Source organism: Aedes aegypti, chromosome 3 (assembly GCF_002204515.2).
Source record: "Aedes aegypti strain LVP_AGWG chromosome 3, AaegL5.0 Primary Assembly, whole genome shotgun sequence".
Classification (NCBI taxonomy): Eukaryota; Metazoa; Arthropoda; class Insecta; order Diptera; family Culicidae; genus Aedes; species Aedes aegypti.
In genome coordinates this window covers 220,786,852-220,808,475 of record NC_035109.1, presented here as the reverse complement: position 1 = coordinate 220,808,475, position 21,624 = coordinate 220,786,852, and the positions used below count along the sequence as shown (strand labels likewise).

The window sequence follows — 21,624 nt, the reverse complement described above, 5'->3', positions numbered from 1 at the left end:
CTCGGAGGAGCTACTACGCCTACGTAGACACCATTGATTTCCGTGATCACGATTCCTTCTTTGGTGCTAGAAACTACTTCTTGGATGGGGAACCTACCCATCACCTGTATCATCACTATTCCCGTGCTGTCCGCCACCCAGTTGACATAATCGAGCGGTACTCAATACGGCTCAACTATAATCGCAACGTCTTCCGTTGTTGACTGCTGCAACAGTTGCTGTGCAGTGTCACAATGATTCAAGTTGATCTGCATCACTACTGTCGTGATGCGATCGCCTTCTTATACGCAGGACACTTAAAACCGCCCGTCCATGCACTTGAAGCACTTTATCGGTGGCCTCTCGGCTCGGCAGACGAGTCTCAGCGGACAAACCGACCATCCAATTTTCACCTTTTCCTTCTCCACTAGTTTGTTGGCTGCGACCACTGTGTGCCATTGTACTGTGTGCCATCGTACGACTTTGAAAGTCGGATTGTCATGGCCACATCTCCAATATCGCACTGTGATCGCAACTCCTGTTGCAGATCATCATTGGATGTGATCTCGTCCAGGTATATGCACTCAACAACTGCCTCCTGAGTTAAGGCTTTTACACGTGACTCGTTGGCCAACGACTCAGCAATCAACTCCTGGTAGGCCAAACTTTTGATCATCGGATCGTTTTTCTGCTCAAAGAGCATTTCTCTTCTCTGAGTACGCCTCGGATCATCTCTGACCGTACGAAGAATAGCTGCGTACGTGGTTTGGTCGTTTGCCTTAACTAGTATGGCGTCCCCTTCGAGCACTCACGCCGTTGGCGGTTAGTCACTTTCTTCGTATCCTCCTTTTTTCTTTTCTTCTCCATCGCCATGTTTCGTCCCTCTGTTCTTCTGGCTGTTCGTCCTTCTTCTTTTACTGCTCCGTTCAACAGGCATTGTATTTTCCTTAGCATTTTAAAGTGCCTTTTCGGCTGCCTCGGCTCTCATTTTAGCGCTTTCTGTTCGTTTTCGGCTGCGTCTATGGCGGATTTTATGCTCATTACTAGATTCCTAATCTTGTGATGCACATTAGTCCTGTCCATCATGTACTCGTAGAATTCATTGACCTTCTTTTTGACCTCCATCATCTTCGAATTCCCCGTTAGGCCTTCCTGACAAATGCTGTTGCTCGGTTTCGGTGTAAACAATGGGCTTTGAAACTCTAGTCCTGCATGGAGTCTACAATTCTCACCTTGCAACGCCCTGCTGCTGCTTGCTGGTGTCTTCTGTAGCTTTCCGCTTCTCGCGAACGTGTTTGCGTTCTCACCCTCTGCTGCTTCAACCTCCATTACAGTATTGTCTGAGATGTTCTTCATTTTTGTTGGGTCCTCCCACCAAGCCGCTGTCTTCCTCCATCGTAAGTAGTCGCCTTCGTGATTCCATGGTGATCTTTGCAAGTAGTGAGAGCCATGCTAGGGTTGACACGGTCCTTCATGTGGTACCGTGTTCAGAGCCAGATCGGCGCAAGACAGGAAATGTTCAACTGTTCCTACTTCCACCGGCTAAGGGGCGGATTCGGAACGTACTCGGAGGCTTGCCAAAGTTTTAACGAGACGGGGACAACCGCACTATTAGCCCACTCGCCGTTTCGGGGAGCTGTCCCCAAGTAACATTAGTAGCTGAATAACAGTTTTTTTCACTAAACTTAGCTTGAGAGTGAATTGTTTGCTACTCGGTATGCACTTGCTACTCTTAAGCGTTTGCTGGCAATTACAGCAGAGCTGTAAGACATCATCCCCGATTGCGCCGCTATAGCCGTAGATGCCTTTTTACAGGCATATTCAACGTGGCTAGCGAAGCTGAGCTTGTCATCGATCATTAACCCAAGATGCCATCGAGTCGGAGTAGGCTACATCCTTCGCCGGCGACTAGCTGAGTAGATCGCGAAACAGCACCGGCAAATGATCGTCGGGGCGCCTGTGAATCGGAAGTCATCTGCGCGTATAACATCGGTTCAGAAGATCTTCCGCCGCCGGGGAAATCTTCGTCGGAGTAGGATAGATCCACCGTCGGGAGCTATTCTGCGTAGTGCGAGCGTATCACTGGCTTGAGTCGTCGGAGCGCCAGTGAACCGGAAGCCATCCTCCAACCGGAATCTTTGGCCCGACTTCGGCACTCTACCGGCCAACAACGGAGTATGAACAATGCGTAACGTTACCGGTTTCGGGAAATATTCCTCCGTCGAGGTACTCTCCATCGGAGTAGGCTAGCTTCACCGTCGGGAACAAAGCCGAGTAGTATCGATCACGACGAACCGCCAGCTTTGAGTAGTCAGGGCGCTTGCGATCGCGTGACAAAAAGGCGTAGATGCATTAACAAGCCCTCTGTCTTCTGAAGTAATACCATGAGGTTGATCCAGGAGTTGAGTAATAGACCGTAATAGACCGTTAAAATAGAACCACAGAGCCTAAACCCCATGTGCTCCCGGGTTAGGTGAAAGTTTCTTGCTTTGCTAGAAGTGCGAAAATTCTATAAAAAAAACCCCCAAGATGCCTAAGGGATCGCTTGGACTCTATGGTGCAATCACCTACCGAGATAAGCGCCAGTTGCTCGAAATTATGGTTATTGACCACCACCACTCCAGTCTTGTGATGGACCAGTCCTAATTTCCTAGACCTCATTCATTCCTCAACTATGTAAATAGAGTGCACTGCTATCAACTGTACTTCCTCCATCGATCCACCATAGACCACTAGGGTGATATCGTCGGCGAAGCCAACAATCTTAACACCTGTAGGAACGGCCGGCCTTAGTACGTCATCGTACATCGCATTCCATAACAGCGGGCCCAGGATTGAACCTTGAGATAGTCCCGCGGTAATTCTAACGCTTTTCTGTCCCTCCTCTGTGTCATACAGTAGAATCCTAGTATCAAAATAACTTTCTAGAAGCTTACACAACTGCACCGGTACCTTCAGGCGATGAAGTGCGTGGGCTATCGCTTCCTAGCTTGCACTGTTGAACGCATTCTTCACATCCAGAAAAACAACCGCGCAGTAACGAATGCAGCTCCTTCTACCTTTCCTGAATCCAAACTGGTTGGCTATACGTCGACGGGTAACCTGGTGGTTTACCATCCTTTGGTAGTTGCACCAATTTCTGTCGCTTCCATACATCCGGAAAGATTCCTTGATCAATGCAGCGTTGCATCGTGATTCTGAGGCTTGATAGAAACTGATGGCTCTGCAGGCTTGATAGAAACTTCTCTGCGAGGCAAAGAGGAGGCGATTTTGCCGTTTTTCTGAGGAGACAAAACTGAACTCAAAATGTTCAACACAGATCCTCAAGCAATTCGAGTGAGTGTGCAAGGAAACGCGAGAATTTTTTCAGGTACTCTCTCTTTCTTGTTGCGATGCTCACCTTAACTCACACTTCAAAAGAACTCTTGAGTCTGCCGCCCGAACAAACAATCCTCGGGGAGTTGTGAGAGCACCCTTTTTTGATGGAATTTTACTCTGTTGTGTTTTGTGCTGCATCTTCCTCGCTCATTTTTCGTTGCCTCTCTACTTAGCATTTTTCGCTCACTCGCATAGAAGCAAAGGCAGCACGCTGCTCTAGAGTATTTCGACGAACTCTAGTGATGTTGAGGAGCATTATCAAGCCTGCTTCTCTGTGGTAGATAGAGTTGGTAGATTTAGATTTAGTGTTGTTTCGAACAAATATAATGTTATTTGCATACATCTTGCGAGCATTGATGAGTGCTGACTACAAATATTTGAGCGTGTGTTTATTATGTCTTTATAACCTTCATAATAAACACATTACATTGAGTGTGTATGATGGACAGTTGACAAGCGCATAAACGTCACGCATGTTTGTCGCGTGACCGAGAATCAAGAAGTCAGTTTTGTGAACATTCTTGTGGCGAATAGATGTGTCGTAGTTTTCGAGATCAATCATTCGGCTTATGGTCGAATCGGCTAAAGCTAGATTGATTTGATTCACAGATACTACATTCTCTTGGGGCGCTATGGTACATTTGGTCTTAGCAATTACCGCTCTTTAGGCGTCATCCCACGGACTCAAGTTGTCACTCTGGCATAGACTATCAAAGCATGTCCGTTTTCGACTCTTGATTCCCTTCTCGAGAGTTAACATGGCCTATCTGAATGCTGCACTGCGTTCTTCTCTTTGTGTTTTTGTGCGTGCACGTTGCAATCCTCGTCTAGCCTGAAGGCAGATTGCTCGAAGATTTGCAATTGATTCACACCGTACGCCGGCGCCCTGTTCTCTCTAGGAGCGGCTTTTCTTGGCATAGAAGCATCATACGCTCGTGATTGTGTGACAATGAATGCACATTGCCAAATACGTTAGCTTCCAAACCTCTTATGATAGTTTACAACCAAAAGCCTATTAACAGGATTCCTAGAACGTAGCATCAGATCGCACAACAAACGATCTAGTAGGCATGGCAAATCATAGAGGCGGCTCTCTTCCAGTAACGTCAAAGCAGAATGTTGTGCTCTTAGTGAAGCTCCCGTTTGCTTGCCACAATACTAAACTCCACAGTGATATCAGAGCAACTAGCTCTACAAGCTTTTGATCTTCAAACAAAATTTCCGGGCAGCCATGTTGTATGCTGTACGCTGTACCAATATGGACTAGCTGTTGTAGTATCAGGAAGAAATATATAATTTTATATAATTGTGTATCTATTAATATATAATCTGTATAATTCTCATTTTTGCTACTGTTCACTACAGAAGAAACATGCAAATTCCCACATTTTATATTTGAAAGAAGCTTAACATTTTTCTCGAACCCTCATTTTTTCATTCATCTCAAACTACAAAAGCCGAATAAACACTTGTCGGTAGACCAATATCCAGAATTCTGACGCAGACAACAAAAAACACCACATCTCTGTTCAGTACATCAAAGAGCCATGTTTCATGAGCACAATACGATTATGGCCCTGCAAACTACTGCAACATAACGTAATAAATTTGGAATCGATCCATCCTGCATGCTTCATTAGTCGTGAAATGAACAAGCACTGACAGAACTCCCAACTGCGATTCAATGGCAATTCATCATCACCTCTAGAAATGCTCCCATATCGAACGAATCTCTGGATGGGATAATCCAACCGAACATTGACTGCTCAGCTCATTATGGGCATTGCAACCGACAAACAAAGGTTCATCGATGGAATTCAATGCTTGATTTTTGAATTTCGCGCGATGCATCACCTTCCAAGTGCATTTTATTCGACTGCTGCATTTCGATGATGATGTTGATGATGATTCCATAATACAGCAACCCGGGAAGAAGTAAATGGCAAACCAAAAACAAAATGAAAACCAAATTTGTCATCAGAACTTATTTAGATATTTTCAAGTTATTCATTAAAAGCTGCAAATGTGTTTGCAAAGGAAAATTGTGTTATAACATATCTTGAGGTTTTATTGGCAAATCCTTGGAGAAATTTTGGGTTCATGGATACAAATCCTGTAGTTATCTTTTACAAATAAAAATGGAATGGTTTTTGTATGTCACGAGTTAGCTTGAGTTCCAAACGTGTAGGTCACCAAAATAACTGATTTTGTTTATATTCCCAATAGTTCAAAAATGTTTTTTTTTTTTCATTCATTCATTAGTATTTTCCCACTTGTTTGTTCTTAGATATGATTTTGTCGAACAGTCAGTTATTATTTTTTCTTTTTGGCGCTTAGATCAAGAAAACCAAAGTCAAAATTTGTCCTCTTGTTATTTTACTTAAATGGCATAACTTGCCGTTAGCGAGCATTTTTTGTTTCTACTCGGGAAGGACGCCCGATGCATGTGGTGCAGCAGCATCGCCGTTGTTCGCCATTGTACTACCTCTCGGGCTCAATATATGCACAGCACTCATGTTAAGCGATCCTCATCACTGAAACGTATCTCTCTTGTTTTTCCCCAACTGCAGACCTATTTTGCGTTTGACTCCCGAGCGGAACAGCAGATGGAAGTGTTCAATCGATACGGTCCCCATCCGGAGCTCTACCCGAACCGACGAGGCGAAGTGGTGCAGGGGTAAGTGTGGCGCTTTCAGGGGGAAGAGGGGGGAAGATTCAAGGGAAAAGCTTGTGTTTCTGAATTTATGCTTTGTGCTCATTAGACTGGTTCGTGGATCAACGTTTTTTCTTGAAAACTTGAACTTTCTGCAAAGTTAATCGGCAGATCAGTATTCATTCCGGCCATTATGTATTGTGGATTGAGTCGGTGGTAATAAGAAATTAAGATTCAATTATGTTTTAGAAAAAATCATCAAGTAGATGTTGAAGCATGGTTTCAAAGTTGTCCAAAATGGCTATTAATGGTTTCAAATTTTGGCTTCCGATGGCAACACTGTTCGGTTTTTATCAAAAAACCCTATTTCATGGATTCTTACATTATGGTACCGTTGATTTATAATGGGTCGAATTAACTGGGTTATGACGGACCAACATCCCACTGCTTCATTTTCTCATCCCCATTTCTTCTCTCCTCCAAACATAGATTCTTCGGGTGCATCGGAATTCTCAGTTTACAGCTCGGATTTCCTTAACTGCTACCTTATTTGCATTCCAAATACCCAAAACATCAAACGATCTACTTAATGTATGCCTGTTGGTCCAACTACTGCTCACCACCACGTTGATCCATCTAAATCTGAATGCCAAGATGCGTGGCCTCACCCAGAGCTTTATATAGATCCTCCACACCAAGTCCTTCAGCTTCCTCTTCAATTGTCGGTCGTTCGTGAAAATCAACAGGTCATCCACGTATATCAACACGAAAGGCATTTCCTCCCTATTCAGTATCTGACATTGGCTGAATTCCACCCACTATCTATGCAGGTCGAACTCTTGCGGCTCTCCCTCTTGCTTCACATTCATACTGAGCCATGAATATTTGCTCATCATCCAGTTCACCTTGCAAGAATGCGGTAGCCATTTACATTTGGTCCATATCCTAGTTGAACTTCTTTGTCACTGCCATCAGGCACCAAACGTCCAAACTTCGTACTACGCGAGCTTAGAGCCAAGCAGAGTCTTGCAATGCTTTAGACATCGCTTCGTTGCAAGAGATGTTTTGAATGGCTTTGCATCTCTCGGGTAGTTTCGATTACATGCAGACCTGGTTTTCGTTCAGCGACGCCACATCGCCGTAATCTAGCAATAACGATCAGGTCACCGGATGAACTCATTGAATCAAAGCTTTGTGGAACGTCCTCCACAAACGTTGATGGAGTAGATTGTTTGGAGGATAAGCCGCCTTCTTTTATAACAGAAACAACCAGCACATCGTCCACATTCAGTATCTCACAATGGTCTGCAGTGAACTTAATGATAAGACCTCCCTCTCAGACCGAACTTACAGTCGTTTTTCGTGCCTTTGCTATATACTATTATGCTAAATAACAATGCCAAGAAAATGGAAGCCATCAATCACCAGGCGTACGGTATACTGGTGGATCGAAGCACTCTGCACTCTTCGCGCCGCTTGTCGTAAAGCCAGGAGACGATATCATAGAGCGAGACACAAAGAAGTCCGAGAAGAGCGGAGAATTGTGTGCCAGAACGGCTTTCCAACGTGAGATTAAGCTGTGCAAGTCTAACTGCTTCAGAAAGCTGTGGCGAGCAGCTGATGCTAATCCTTGTGCGGACAAACTGAGAGCTATCTTCGAGGGTCTGTTCCCAAAGCATGACCCTACAATGTGACCCCCATATGGCAATGAAGATGTAAGAAATTCCGAAGCTCATCAGATCTCCAACGAGGAGCTTATAGCAGCTCTGAAAGCGCTGAAGCTGAACAAGGCCCCGAGTCCGGACGGAATCCCCAATGTGGCACTTAAAGCAGTGGTCCATGCGTATCCAGATATGGAAAGGGAGATTATACTGAAATGCCTGTATGACGGTCAATTTCCAGAAGCATGGAAATTCAGAAACTGATACTGTTGCCGAAGCCAGAAAACCGCCCGGGCATCCAGGATCATATAGGCCTATATGTTTACTGGATACAGTCGGTAAACTCGTGGAACGGGTTATCCTCAGCAGGGTAATGTACAGAGAGCGAGAACGGGTTATCAGAAAGGCAATTTGGATTCCGGAAAGGAAGATCGACTGTGGACGCAATTCGGACAGTGCTGGAGAGGGCCTAGAAGACATTGAAACAAAAGCGTAGAAGGGATCGCCGTAGTCACGATAGAAGAACGCGTTCAACAGCGCCAGCTGGGAGGCCATTGCCCCAGTGCTGCACAGAATGCAGGTTTCCGACTACTTGTGCCAGATGTGGAAGAGCTACTTCCAAAACCGAGTACTGAGGTATGAAACCGACGCCGGCCCGAAGAAGTTAAGAATAACGGCTGGATTCATACAAGGTTCCATACTGGGTCCAACGCTGTGGAATGCGATTTACGACGGGATCCTATCGCTGGAGCTACCCAAGGGGGTCGAGATCGTCGGCTTCGCCGATTACGTCGTCCGATTGTAGGTGAGACGCAAGAGGGAGTAGAAATGCTGGAAATGGAGGCAATTGGTCAGGTCGAAGATTGGACGGAATCATGCTGAAGATAACCACCACAGAACGGAGGTGCTACTAGTTAGCTACTGCAAAGCAGTCATGAACGGTGAGATTACTATCGGGGGCATGCCATAGCATCACAGCGTAAGCTGCAACACCTGGGCGTAATGCTAGATGATCGGCTAAACTTCAACAGTCACGTCGATTATGCATGCGAGAAAGCGGCGAAGGCGAGTAATGCGCTCACCAGAATTATGCCCAACATAGGTTGTCCTGGCAGCAATAAGAGGCATCTTCTGGCTGGCGTATCAACGTCGCTACTAAGCAGAACCGACCCTGACACTTGGCCGACCAACATCGGAGTAGGCTAGATCCACTGACGGGGACTTGCTGAGTATATCGCGAAATAGCACCAGCAAATGGTCGTCGGAGCGTCTGTGAATTGGAATTTTCATTCCACAGGAATCGCAGGACCGACCTCGGCATCTGCCCGAATAGCATCGGTTCGGTAGATCTTCCACCGCCAGGGAAATCTTCGTCGGAGTAGGATAGATCCACCATCGGGCATCCAACCTTTCCTCCCGTAGAGCAGGAGTTAGTAGTTTACCCATAGTTTTACGCTTCGCTTAATCCTGGGCCTTACCCTGGGTTTGAGCTTGGATCCGACCGACGTATCGCTGGACGTGTACCGTGCCCTAGTAGCACACATGTTATAATTGAATCAGAATAACTCTTATATAACTAGATCTGGTCATATAAGAGTTACTCAGCTTCAATTATAACATGTGTGCTACTTGGGTGGCCTTGACATACCTTGGAGTAGGCCTCACAAGTGTGCCACTCCGTAGACTGTCACCACAAGCCGATAGGCGTCACCAAGTTGGTGCATAGAGGCGGCCATTTTGTGAACAGCCCAAAATTAGGGAGCCGAAGGCCAGTGTGAAGGAGAGAAGGGCCAGCCGGTCTTTCACCCCGAACGAGGAAGCAGAAGTGAAAAAGCTGTTGCTCGGGAATAAAGTGGGTTTGTGTTAAGCAAAAGTAATTTAGTGTATTCTTGGTGACGATAGTCAAGTGCGTACACCGACCCTGAAGCAGTTGAAGAGAGGGGAGTCTCATCAGTGCTGGGTAGAGGTCACCCCATTAGTTACACAATGTCCATAATGTCTACACTCCCATACAGCGAGGCGACATAACAAAAGTAGAGTTTGTCTGTCCAGCCTTCTTAGTAGTATGGAATGGCATAGAGTAAGGTGGGGCAAAAGTTCGACCTTAGTGGTATAATCAAAGTTTCCAGGAAAACAGTAGCAGTTGAAACAAAACAAATACCATACAGTGAACCATCAACATATTGGCTATAATTTTGCTGAACAAACTTGTGTCAAAACATTTACCCATTTTTAGTTATAACAGTTTCAAAATTGATTGTCTTATTCGAACTATTGCCCCACTGGTGGGGCAAGAGTTCGAATCTAGTGTAGGGCAAAAGTTCGCTGGCTAAAACACAAAATATCGATCCTTTTATGACAAGCGATTTTTTACCAGCCGTAAACTTAAGTTTGACGAAAAATACACACTAAATTTTCATCAAAAAATTGCCCAAAACTGGGTTAATTGTAATATACTCAAAAATAGCAGTTTTTCGCAAAACTAAGTGGAAATGTAAAATTTTGGTGAAAATTTTCACACGATCAGACAAATTTATTTAAATTTGAAGATAATATGTGGATAATAGGCAATTTGCATTTTTTTCTGTGATTTTACACATGGGTCGAACTTTTGCCCCACTGATTTGAACTTTTGCCCCACTATGAGCCAAACATTGTTTTCAAGCATTTATGCAAAAACTAATACACCTCAAAGCGAGCTTATGATAGGCCTAGAAACGCCCTTACATAAAATATTGAAAATGATTTTATCTTCAACTGGTTCCATGCAACGAAAGTTTGACCAAAAATTACAATATTCACGTCAAAAAACAACAAATAGCCAAAACTTTTCCAAATCTCAATCGATTTTTATGATATATGGATTGAAAGTCTCTTACTTGAATAGCATTCGAACCACCATGACATTTATAAGATTTGTTTTGAATTGAGCTAGACATCTTAAAAAGAAACTCTTTCCCCACTCGAACTTTTGCCCCACTTTACTCTACTAGGAAGCCGTTGGGTTATAGAACAAAGCTGATAGTTGTCATTGGCAAGCAAAAAGCTGGTGTTGAGCCATGTGGGGTTAGGGATCACCAGGTCTTAATAGCAACACGATTTTTGCGTTTGTGAGCTTAAAGCTAAAAATAAATTTTATTTCAGCGAATTCATTTAATAATCAAGGAACGAACTTACATATTTGGTGTACCAAACTGAAATTAGGGATGAGTCGTATCTACAATTCCACTGGTTATAGTTCACCTCTAGAATAACAAATTTTCCAGTTATGTTGTGTTGCATATTTCATTGACCGTACTTACTTTACTGTAATATTTCAAATTTCACGATATTGCATGGTAGATTTAGGTTTTAACGTATAATGATAGATTGTAAGCGCTGTAAATAGTATTTTTAAGCAAAATTGTACATAAAAGGTAATTAAATTAACAAAAAACCAATCAATATTTTCTTACGTTATCACTCGGCTTGCTTCGCTGTATGATGTATTGTTCGATCTTATACCTATCCTGCTAATCATCTAGTTTGACAACTGTGAGCCGAGTACGGATGGAAAGTGGTATTATTGATTTGTGGCAGTGCCACCAGAATTACGGGTCTTGTCGTTACATACCCCCTCCCGTAAACCATGGTGAAGGGTTGAACTCTCAGGCTTTTCTTCATTTGGTTTACAACGATCGAAAACGTCAAGAACCGCTAGTTTAACCGCAGCTCTCTTAAGTATCCCTGTTGCTGTCTTCACTAGGGCTTGTCGGACTCTGCCATCCCTACCAGGAAAGACCTGAATCATGCGGCCTCGGATCCACTGGTTCCTTAAGGTACCGTTTACAGCCAAAACTAGATCTCCCACTCTTAGATCCTTCACCTCTTCGTGCCACTTAGACCTGCGTGTGATCACAGGCAGAAACTCTTTGATCCACCTGCGCCAGAATTGATCAGTGATGTGTTGGGCAAGTTTCCAACTACTCCGTAACGTAGCGTGTTCTGGGACTGGTTCCGTAGGCAGGATCTTCGCTCCATTAGAACTCCCGAGGAGAAAATGATTCGGGGTAAGAGATTCCTCATCTGCTGACTCCAAAGGTACATACGTTAAAGGTCTACAGTTGATCATAGCCTCGGCTTCAAAAAGAATCGTCTCCAAGGTTTCATCGTCGGGGCGGCGAGGAGAATCTAATATGGTGCCGACTGCCGCCTTAACTGAACGCACAAGACGTTCCCATGCCCCACCCATATGAGGCGTAGAAGGTGGGATAAAGTTCCACTTTGTCTGTGCGCTCGTAAGTGAGTGCAATTGTTTCGTTGCGAGATTTTATCTCATTGGCCAATTCCTTGCTTGCACCCTGAAAACAAGTGCCGTTATCGGTGTAAAATTCTGCAGGGGTTCCTCGTCGAGAAACGAATCTGCGAATAGCCATAATGCAGGATACGGTGCTGAGACTGTGGACGACCTCTAGGTGGACTGCCCTTATAGTTAGGCAGGTAAATAGTGCCACCCAACGCTTCGCCTGGCTTCTACCGACCTTTACGAATACCGGCCCAAAGTAGTCCAAACCCACATATGTAAATGGCCGGATAAAGGGTCTGAGACGTACTTCTGGCAGAGGAGCCATTACCGGTGGTTTGGGAGATGCTTTTGCTACTCTACACCAGTTACAGTTTCGCATTATTCGACCAATTAATGCTCGAAGCTTGGGAATGTCAAAACGTTGCCTTAGTTCGTTGGTAATGGTTTCTCTATTTGCATGCCGAAATTTGCAGTGAAATGATTCCACTAGCAGTACTGTTATTGGGTGCTTATCAGGCAGAATAGCAGGAAACTTTGCCTCGTACTGTATGAAAGGCGCCGAACCAATTCTTCCCCGCATACGTAGAACTCCGTCTTCGTCCAGGAAAGGCCATCGCTTGTAAATACGGCTGGATTTTGGTACCGCGCAATGGCGAGCTTCAGGTGGTCCTTGAGTTTTCTGAAGAACTGTAATTTCGTCATGAAAGGTGTCAGCTTGTGCGGTTTTCCAAAGGAACTTCTCTGACCTTGCCAGCTCTTCATGACTAAGTATTCCGTTGATTGGTGGACGTCCTTCCACCCTGCATTTCAGGTTGTTAACATACCGCAAGACATATGCGGTCGTTCGTTGCAATTTAGTCCATTTGCTGAACCTTGCAGGATTTACAACTGAAAATTGAACTCGGTGAAGATGAACGGGGCGCAGTTCTTCCTGTGTTGTTGCAGCTTGCATTTGTTCTGGCCAACACCTTTCGATTTGCTTCAAGAAATCGGGTCCTCGAAACCACGGACTATCTGATTTTAGATTCGGTCCGTTCTTCCATTTAGTGGCTTCGTCAGCCGGATTTAGTTTAGATGGAACCCATCGCCAGTTATCTACGTCGGTGGTCAGCAATATTTCACCAACGCGAACTGCAACAAACTTGTGGTACCGCCGATGTTCCGATTGTATCCAAGCAAGCACCGTTTTGGAATCACTCCACAGAAAAAACTGCGGAATGGGGATAGTGTGGTTCTGTTTTACCGATTCCAGGAGACGAGTTCCAAGAACGGCAGCTTTCAGCTCCAACCGCGGCACAGAAATAGTATTAATAGGTGCCACTTTAGTCTTGGCTGTTACCATCGCTACCTGTACCTGCTCTCCAACTGGTAGTCTGAAGTATGCAACGCACGAATAGGCAGACTCGCTAGCGTCTACGAATATGTGCAGCTGAAGTCGATCAAAGCTGCTGGGGAAGGGGGCACGAAAATAACATCGGGGAATTCTTAATGACGCTAGCTGCTCGAAGAACCCGGTCCATTGCTTCCATCGTGCCAAGCTGCTCTCACCGATTGGATCATCCCAGCCAATTTTGGAAATCCAAGTCTCTTGGATTAGAACCTTTCCGTGAACCAAGAAGAACGAAATGCAGCCTAGTGGATCAAACAAACTCATCACTACTTTCAAGACTTCTCGCTTAGTCGGTACATTATGGTCTGCCAGCACCTTTTGCAGATCAGGACGAAGCGCAAATGTATACGTAAATGCATCTTCAGCAGGTATCCACCTCATTCCAAGAACTGATTCCGTCGATTCACCACGAGATAACAACAGATTCTTAGAGTTATCACTTGGTAGTTCCCCTACCATTCGCAATACATCCGCTGAATTTGAAAGAATATTGCGAATTTCAAATCCTCCCAGTGAGTGTACGAGTTTCACTTCATTTACTACCTGAACCGCCTCCTGGATGGTTTGGAAGCTATCCAAGTAATCATCCACGTAGTGGTTTTCGTGAATAGCTAGCGCTGCTCGTGGATATTGCTCTGCGAACTCCTGGGCGTTGCGGTTTTTTACAAATTGCGCTGATGCTGGCGAACAGGTAGAGCCAAATGTTGCGACCTGCATTACGTAGATTTGCGGTGTTTCAGAGGGATGTTCCCGCCAGAGAAAGCGTTGAGAGTGTTGATCTTCCTTTCGAATTTTAATCTGGTGGAACATCTCTTTAATGTCCCCTGTTACAGCCACTGGATGTTGGCGAAAGCGAGAAAGCACTGCCGGTAGTGGAGTCAAAAGATCCGGACCTTTGAGGAGTTTGGAGTTAAAGGACACGTCACCAACCTTTGCCGATGCGTCCCATATTAGCCGCAGCTTACTGGGCTTTTTGGCGTTTATTACGACACCTAGGGGGAGGTACCATGTCCGCTTGATATCGCAAGAGAACAGCTCTTCATCTTCTATTCGGCGGGCATAGCCCTTTTGTTCATAGTCACGTAGTTGTTGAGTCACCCGTTCTCCTAAAGCTGGATCTTGGCGGAATTTGCGTTCTAGAGATAGGAGTCGACGAAGTGCCATGCTATAGCTGTCAGGAAACTCTACCTCGTCGGTTTTCCACAGCAAACCTGTTTCGAAACCCTTATCGATGCGCCTGGTTGTCGTTTCCAGGAGCATGTTAGCTCGTTTGTCGTCTTCAGATTCGGTCTGGATTCCAGAAGCTATCATGTTGCTTTCGATGGCGAAATACTCGCGAAGTTGTTCGTTGAGCAATTTATCAACATTTGACGGAACAGCGACATGAATATTCACGGCCACGTTCCGAATCGGACTAGCAGGGACTCCACCGTATATACTCCAACCGAGATGACACTTGACAGCCACCGGATCATGTGGTCCTCCTTCACGCAGTTTCCTCGGCACGCATAAGCTGAGATTGTTGAGTCCGATGAGTAGCTTGGGCTGAACATTGGTATAGTCCTCGATTGGCAACCCCCGTAGGTACGGAAAATGTTGGACCATTTCTCCATAACGAAGCGTTTGTGACGGAAGAACCAGACAGCTTACGGTACGAACATGATGGAGATCATGAAGCGACGCGCTATTTTTTGCGGTGATTTTCAATTGTATTCTCTGCGAACTGGATTCCTCTCGGGAGACATTTCCCGTCCATTGTAGCGTTAACGGTTCGGTTGGCCCCGTTGCATTCAACTGTTCGGCAACGGTCTCCTCAATCAACGTTTCCGAGGAGCCTTCGTCAATAAAGGCGAAGATTAACAGTTTCTGTCCATTTCCGTGTAGCATGACAGGAACTATCCTGAACATACAAAACTGGCCAGTAGACAAATGGCTAGCGGATATTCCAGTTTGCGAATTCGTTGGTGCACCATGGAGCAGCGTGTGGTGTTTATGGCGACAGCCTTCCACTTCGCAACCTTTCCACGACCGACAAGGCCATTTACCGTGGTTATTCAGGCATGTACGGCAAAGGCTCTTCTGTTCCGTCAGTTTCCATCGATCTTCGGTATTGAGCGATTTGAAGCGCGCGCATTCGTTCAATCGATGACCCTCTCGGCTACAGCATGGACACGGTTTCCCAGATTTCCCGGTTCTAACCATTGATAAAGATGGCGTTGAAGTAGCTGCATATCCTGGAGAGTGAGTTTGAACGATACCTTTCTTCATTTTCACCCTCTCATTTTTTCCGGACCTGTCGAGTGTAGGAAGCTCGTAGGAAACTTGGCTTACAGTCGCAACCATTCCGGACATGAACTCCCCAAAGGATTGAAGCGTAGCTATCGGGAGACGTGACTTATAAACCGCCCATTCCATTTTCATCGATCCCGGCAGTTTTTCTACTAGCTCCTGCATGAGGGCCGGATTCGAGAGGTGTACATTTTGGTCTGCCGCAACAAGATGATCTACCAGGGTCTGAACTGCAATGCCAAATTCTATTACGGTCTCCAAACGATCGTACCTAGGCGTCGGGACGTGATGAATTTTTTCGAGCAGCGATCGTATCAGCAGCTCGGGTCTTCCATAGAGCGTGCGTAGAGTTTGGATAACGTGCGGTACGCTTGACGGGAGCAATAGCTTGCTACGCACAGACTCTAGTGCGTTACCTTCAAGGCATTTCTTAAGACGTATCAAGTTTTCAACGTCGGTGTATCCGCATGCCGTCGTCGACTGTTCAAAGCTTGTTATGAAGAGCGGCCAGTCTTCTGGTCGACCACTGAACTTTGGCAAGTCTTTCCCCAGTACTTGTCTTGCTGCCAACTGATTAGTGCTCAATTCTGCTGAGGCGCCAGATAGTGCAACGGGATTCCCACACGACTGAAGTTGCGATTGGCTTAATTCGTTTCCAGCGCTGGTGAACATCAATGAATGTTGCTGCGGGTTTCGAGCAGGCATCGACATGTTAGATTGAACGGGTGGCTGACAGGCATTTGGAGGCTGATAAGCTTGTTCGATGGCTGCCGAGACGGGAATTTGCGGAAGTACTGACTGCGGCGGAATATGCGATGTTCGGAGCATTGGTGCGGCGGAGGATTGAACGGGGTGCTGAATGGAGGACCTCATTAGTACAGGCATCGAGGTACTTGGCACGGTTGCAGAAACCAGTGTTTGAACGGGCGCCGGAAAGCTGGTGGGAATGGGCGATGCAACGGACACCGACGTTGTGGCAGCTGGTTGTATCAACGCGGGGGGTGGCAGGATGGTGTGAACAAGTGCGTCTGTAGGGAACGGACACGGGTCTTCTTGTTTTGCCAACCACGATGATACCTTCTCGATTGAATCAATATTCGAACCGGATTTGCTACCACATTCGGACATCTGTTTCAGAAGTTCGTTCTTTTTCTCCAGGGACTGCTGCTTCATAAGTTTGCGCTTTTCCAGAATTTCCTTCTCTTCCTTCAGCTTCAATTCCCGTAGGCGATTCTCCTCATCCAACAACTTCTTTTTTTCCTCCAGTTGCCTATGGGCTTCCTCCATTTCGCGCTTCTTAAGTTCCTCTTCCGCGTCTAAATCTTGCTTCTGCTGCATCTCCTGTTCTTCCAGTAGCTTCATCTGCGCTTCTAACATGGCCAATCGTGTAGCGGAACTGATACTAGATGGGGCTGGGTTGGCTCTCGTGGTTGTTTTCTTCGACGATGCTCTTGATGATCTCTTGTCTTGCTTATCCGGTGGTTTCAACGACTGCTTCGACTTACCTCCGGTGTTCTTCAACTTACATACGCTGCAGAAGTATGGTTGGTCCGTTATGCTCCTATCTACACCGGCGCATGTAAAGTGCTCCCATTCCTGACATGCATCGCAGGCGACCATCTGCTCTTCGGCCGAATCGGGACGCTGGCATTTCTTGCAACTGAATCCAGTGACATTGTGATGTCCATCCATATTTCTCCCTCGTACAAATATCTTTAAGATTTGTGGGGTTAGGGATCACCAGGTCTTAATAGCAACACGATTTTTGCGTTTGTGAGCTTAAAGCTAAAAATAAATTTTATTTCAGCGAATTCATTTAATAATCAAGGAACGAACTTACATATTTGGTGTACCAAACTGAAATTAGGGATGAGTCGTATCTACAATTCCACTGGTTATAGTTCACCTCTAGAATAACAAATTTTCCAGTTATGTTGTGTTGCATATTTCATTGACCGTACTTACTTTACTGTAATATTTCAAATTTCACGATATTGCATGGTAGATTTAGGTTTTAACGTATAATGATAGATTGTAAGCGCTGTAAATAGTATTTTTAAGCAAAATTGTACATAAAAGGTAATTAAATTAACAAAAAACCAATCAATATTTTCTTACGTTATCACTCGGCTTGCTTCGCTGTATGATGTATTGTTCGATCTTATACCTATCCTGCTAATCATCTAGTTTGACAACTGTGAGCCGAGTACGGATGGAAAGTTGTATTATTGATTTGTGGCAGTGCCACCAGAATTACGGGTCTTGTCGTTACAAGCCACGACCGGATTAAGTCAGTCGTCACAATTCTTGCTCAACCTGAACAACCAGTAACGAGTTACTGGCTGAATTAAAGAAAACTTCCACCAAAGTTGGTCTACCTCCGGGGACTTGTAGAGTGGATTCTGAAGTAGCACCTACAAATAATCTTTCAGGCGCCTGTGAAAAGGAAGTCACAATCTATTAGAATCGTTGGACCGACCTTGGCATGTACTTGGATAGCACCGGTTCGAAAGATCTTGTGGTTCACTGCATCATTACTGCACAATGAAATATTCTATGTACTTATGATTACATTTTTTGTCTTTCAATTGAATTTAGTAAAATAGTGTTGCCATCCAACAACAAAAACTTTTGCTGCCATACTTCACTATTTTGCAGAATATCATGAACGTCTTTCTTAATATCCTGACAAAAGATTGCTTTTGGACGCTAATCTGAAATTTGATCATAAATGGAACCATCTTAATAAGAACAGTCGTAACTAGAGATTGACATAAATCATTCTTAACTTGCTTCTTGCTGTGCTGGTCTATCGCACATGTTTATTGCGTAGTTCAAGTGAATCGCTGTGTGCCTCCGTTGTATATACATGAAGTTATATTTGCTTTGCTCCGGATAAGGCCTGACTGCTGCATATCATAATCAAAATGCATGGCGATGGATATGCATCAGCCTCTCAGTGAAGCGAGCTTTTACCAAAATTGATTTATTCAATGAATATAAATAACCTTTTAAAGTTGATGAAATTTATGCATATTTTTGTTTCATTTTGGATGTGCGATGACGACGACGACAAGTAGCTCTTACTGCGAGCGGGAATTTCGCGACTGCCGGCTGCAAACATGCTACGTACAATCGCCCGCCTATCCGGGAATTTACCCGCGGGCCCTCAAGTGTCGATACAGGCTGCAAACCAGATTGCCCTTCATTAAGCTCTACATCCAGAACGAACAGTTCGCCGTCGATGGTCAGAGGTGAGAAAACATCCTCGAGGTGTGCTTTGAAATTCATCGTAATTAACTTTAACCGTTTCCATGCTTGTCGTTCCGGGGATTCGCAGGTGTGAAAACATCATGACATGTCCGATGAAGGAGATTGGATCTGGCTCAGAACACTGCCCGTACGATTGGCTGGCGGTTTACGATGGACGCGATGAACACGCTCCGCCGATTGGCAAGTTCTGTGGGATGGGAAAGTTTCCTTTCAGCATCATAGGTTTGTATTCCTATGTCCAATTCTGGTCAATATTTGCTTATTGAGGATTGAATAATATCACTTCCCCTTCTACAGGAACGTCGCAATACATGTACGTGGAGTTTGTGTCGTCTCCGGCAGGACCGCTGCTCAACACCGGATTCCATTTCAACGTAGGAAACTGGCCGGGCCATGTGGAGACGGTTGGCACCAAGCACGGGGCCTGCGATTGGCTGCTCAGCTCTGACGCTCTGAAGGCTACGAGTGCTTCAGAAGGAATTTTCCTCAGCGTGGCACATTGGTATCCACCGAACACGTCCTGCAGCTATCACATCCAAGGAAATGAGGGTGAAATCGTTCGACTGTATTTTCCAAGGTGAGTGATGTGACACGTTGGGAATGAAGGTACAGTAGTCTCCGTAATGGTGCGTATGGGAAACACTGAATTGCATGTCATAGCATGGGGCCTTCCTCAGCCGAGTGGTTAGAGTCCGCGGCTACAAAGCAAAGCCATGCTAAAGGTGTCTGGGTTAGATTCCCGGTCGGTCCAGGATCTTTTCGTAATGGAAATTTCCTTGACTTCCCTGGGTATAGAGTATCACGTACTTGCCACACGATATACAAATGCAAAAATGGCAACTTTGGCAAAGAAAGCTCTCAGTTAACAACTGTGGAAGTGCTAATTCCAAGAAGAAAAAGAAGAAGAAGATTTTATTATTTTTACCAAAGCGAGTTCACTGTACTCTGTTGCCCAGGGGCTGAACCCACGTTGATTTTAACAGGAACATGGATGGCAGCAATGCAACCAATTCTCTAAAAAGTTTCTAATTTTAGAGGAAGATCTCCGTAGCCACTATTTAAACTGAAATGCTCTTGGAGGCCATTTTTTTAACGAATTAAATTTGTTACACGTAAAAGTTGATGAGTGGGCGAATATTTCAATAAAAAAAAACAAAGCTTCATAAACTTTGGTTTTAAAATGACAAAAAAGTTGATGTTTTATGGGCCTATGAATGATGATTGCAACTCAACCACATGCTCTATCCAGTCGATCATTACGATGAACAGAAATGTTTGGATCTCTTTTGAGTTTGGATCCAGGCTTCAAATCAGTTTCAGTAATAACTGTCATATAATATTCCTATGGCTCATATTCATATTCAATGGCTGATTGAAAAAGCAAAAGGTCACATGCATGAAAAAAAAGTGAACGACACCAAGTTTTTCGCACCCTTTAACCGCCCTACGCGTGGAAAAAGTGTGCGATAACGGAATCCATTGAATCCAAAGCTTCTGGGTTTGAGCAACGTTGAACGCCATTAATCTTCCCGATGATTTGACTTTTCAGAAAAGCAATTATATGAATATGATGTGGGGTACCTTAACAATGAAGTTACGTACGTGAATGGCTTTCGGTGATGGAGTTCTGCGTTTGTAGAAGAATTTCTTTGTCAGGCTACCATGCAGTAAGATTACCGTGAAGAATTTGATTTGGACTCCATTTATCAGTTTTTATGCTTAGATTAATATTATTAGGGTTTCAAACTTTGCAAGTGCTGTAAACTGGGGTATCTTTGATAATACGAGTAACTTTGATAGTGGGGGACTTATACTAAACGAAATAACATAATTTATGTTGGTCAACTAAGCAAAACGAATGCAAAGAGTATGACACTTCATGTCAGAACTATTTTTGTTGGAAGCAAAAACATGTGAAGCTTTAAATTCAAATATTGAAAATAGTTGAGATTTTATCATTTTTAAAAACCCTTATTAACAATCTGTTCTACGATCATTATATGATGCAGTTTTAAAGAGTTTGTCACTTATACCTGACAGCCTAATTATAGTAGGCCTTAAAACCGGTCTCAAATCACTTTGCAAAAATCATTTTTACAAATTGGGGCTGTTTTTGTAATCGAAGTGAGAAATGTCCATAAAAATATTAAACGTCTAGATGTATTATATTTTATAAAAAAAATCTAATCGACGTTCTCTATAAACATTCTCTAACCATATTCCAACTGCAATAATTCCAAAAAGCAATGTGGTTGTCTATTTTCATGTTTTACATACCCATTGTCAAAGTTACAAAAAAACCGAAAATAGACATTAAATTGTATGAAAAATTATCGGTTCAATTAAAATGAATCGTTATGCAATCTTTCAACTGCAATCGATAGCTAAGATATCAGTAGGGGCCCATATAGCCGTAGCGGTAAACGCGCAGCTATTCAGCAAGACCAAGCTGAGGGTCGTGGGTTCGAATCCCACCGGTCGAGGATCCTTTCGGGTTGGAAATTTTCTCGACTTCCCAGGGCATAGAGTATCTTCGTACCTGCCACACGATATACGCATGCAAAAATGGTCATTGGCACAGTAAGCTCTCAGTTAATAACTGTGGAAGTGCTCATAAGAACACTAAGCTGAGAAGCAGGCTCTGTCCCAGTGGGGACGTAATGCCAGAAAGAAGAAGAAGAAGAAGATCAGTATTGTAATCCGGGATAACATTGAT

At 44.4% G+C, this 21,624-nt stretch overlaps 1 protein-coding gene across 1 annotated transcript in view; it reads left to right on the top strand.

Annotated features, from left to right (window-relative positions):
• The window catches only part of LOC5578183, a 241,769-nt gene that overhangs the window by 211,112 nt on the left and 9,033 nt on the right, over positions 1–21,624 (top strand). Inside the window, exons 4-7 of the mRNA XM_021849975.1 lie at positions 5,928–6,034; positions 18,716–18,889; positions 18,976–19,130; positions 19,206–19,485. Of these exons, the coding sequence (XP_021705667.1) occupies positions 5,928–6,034; positions 18,716–18,889; positions 18,976–19,130; positions 19,206–19,485 (716 nt within the window). The remainder of the gene's footprint in view (positions 1–5,927; positions 6,035–18,715; positions 18,890–18,975; positions 19,131–19,205; positions 19,486–21,624) is intronic.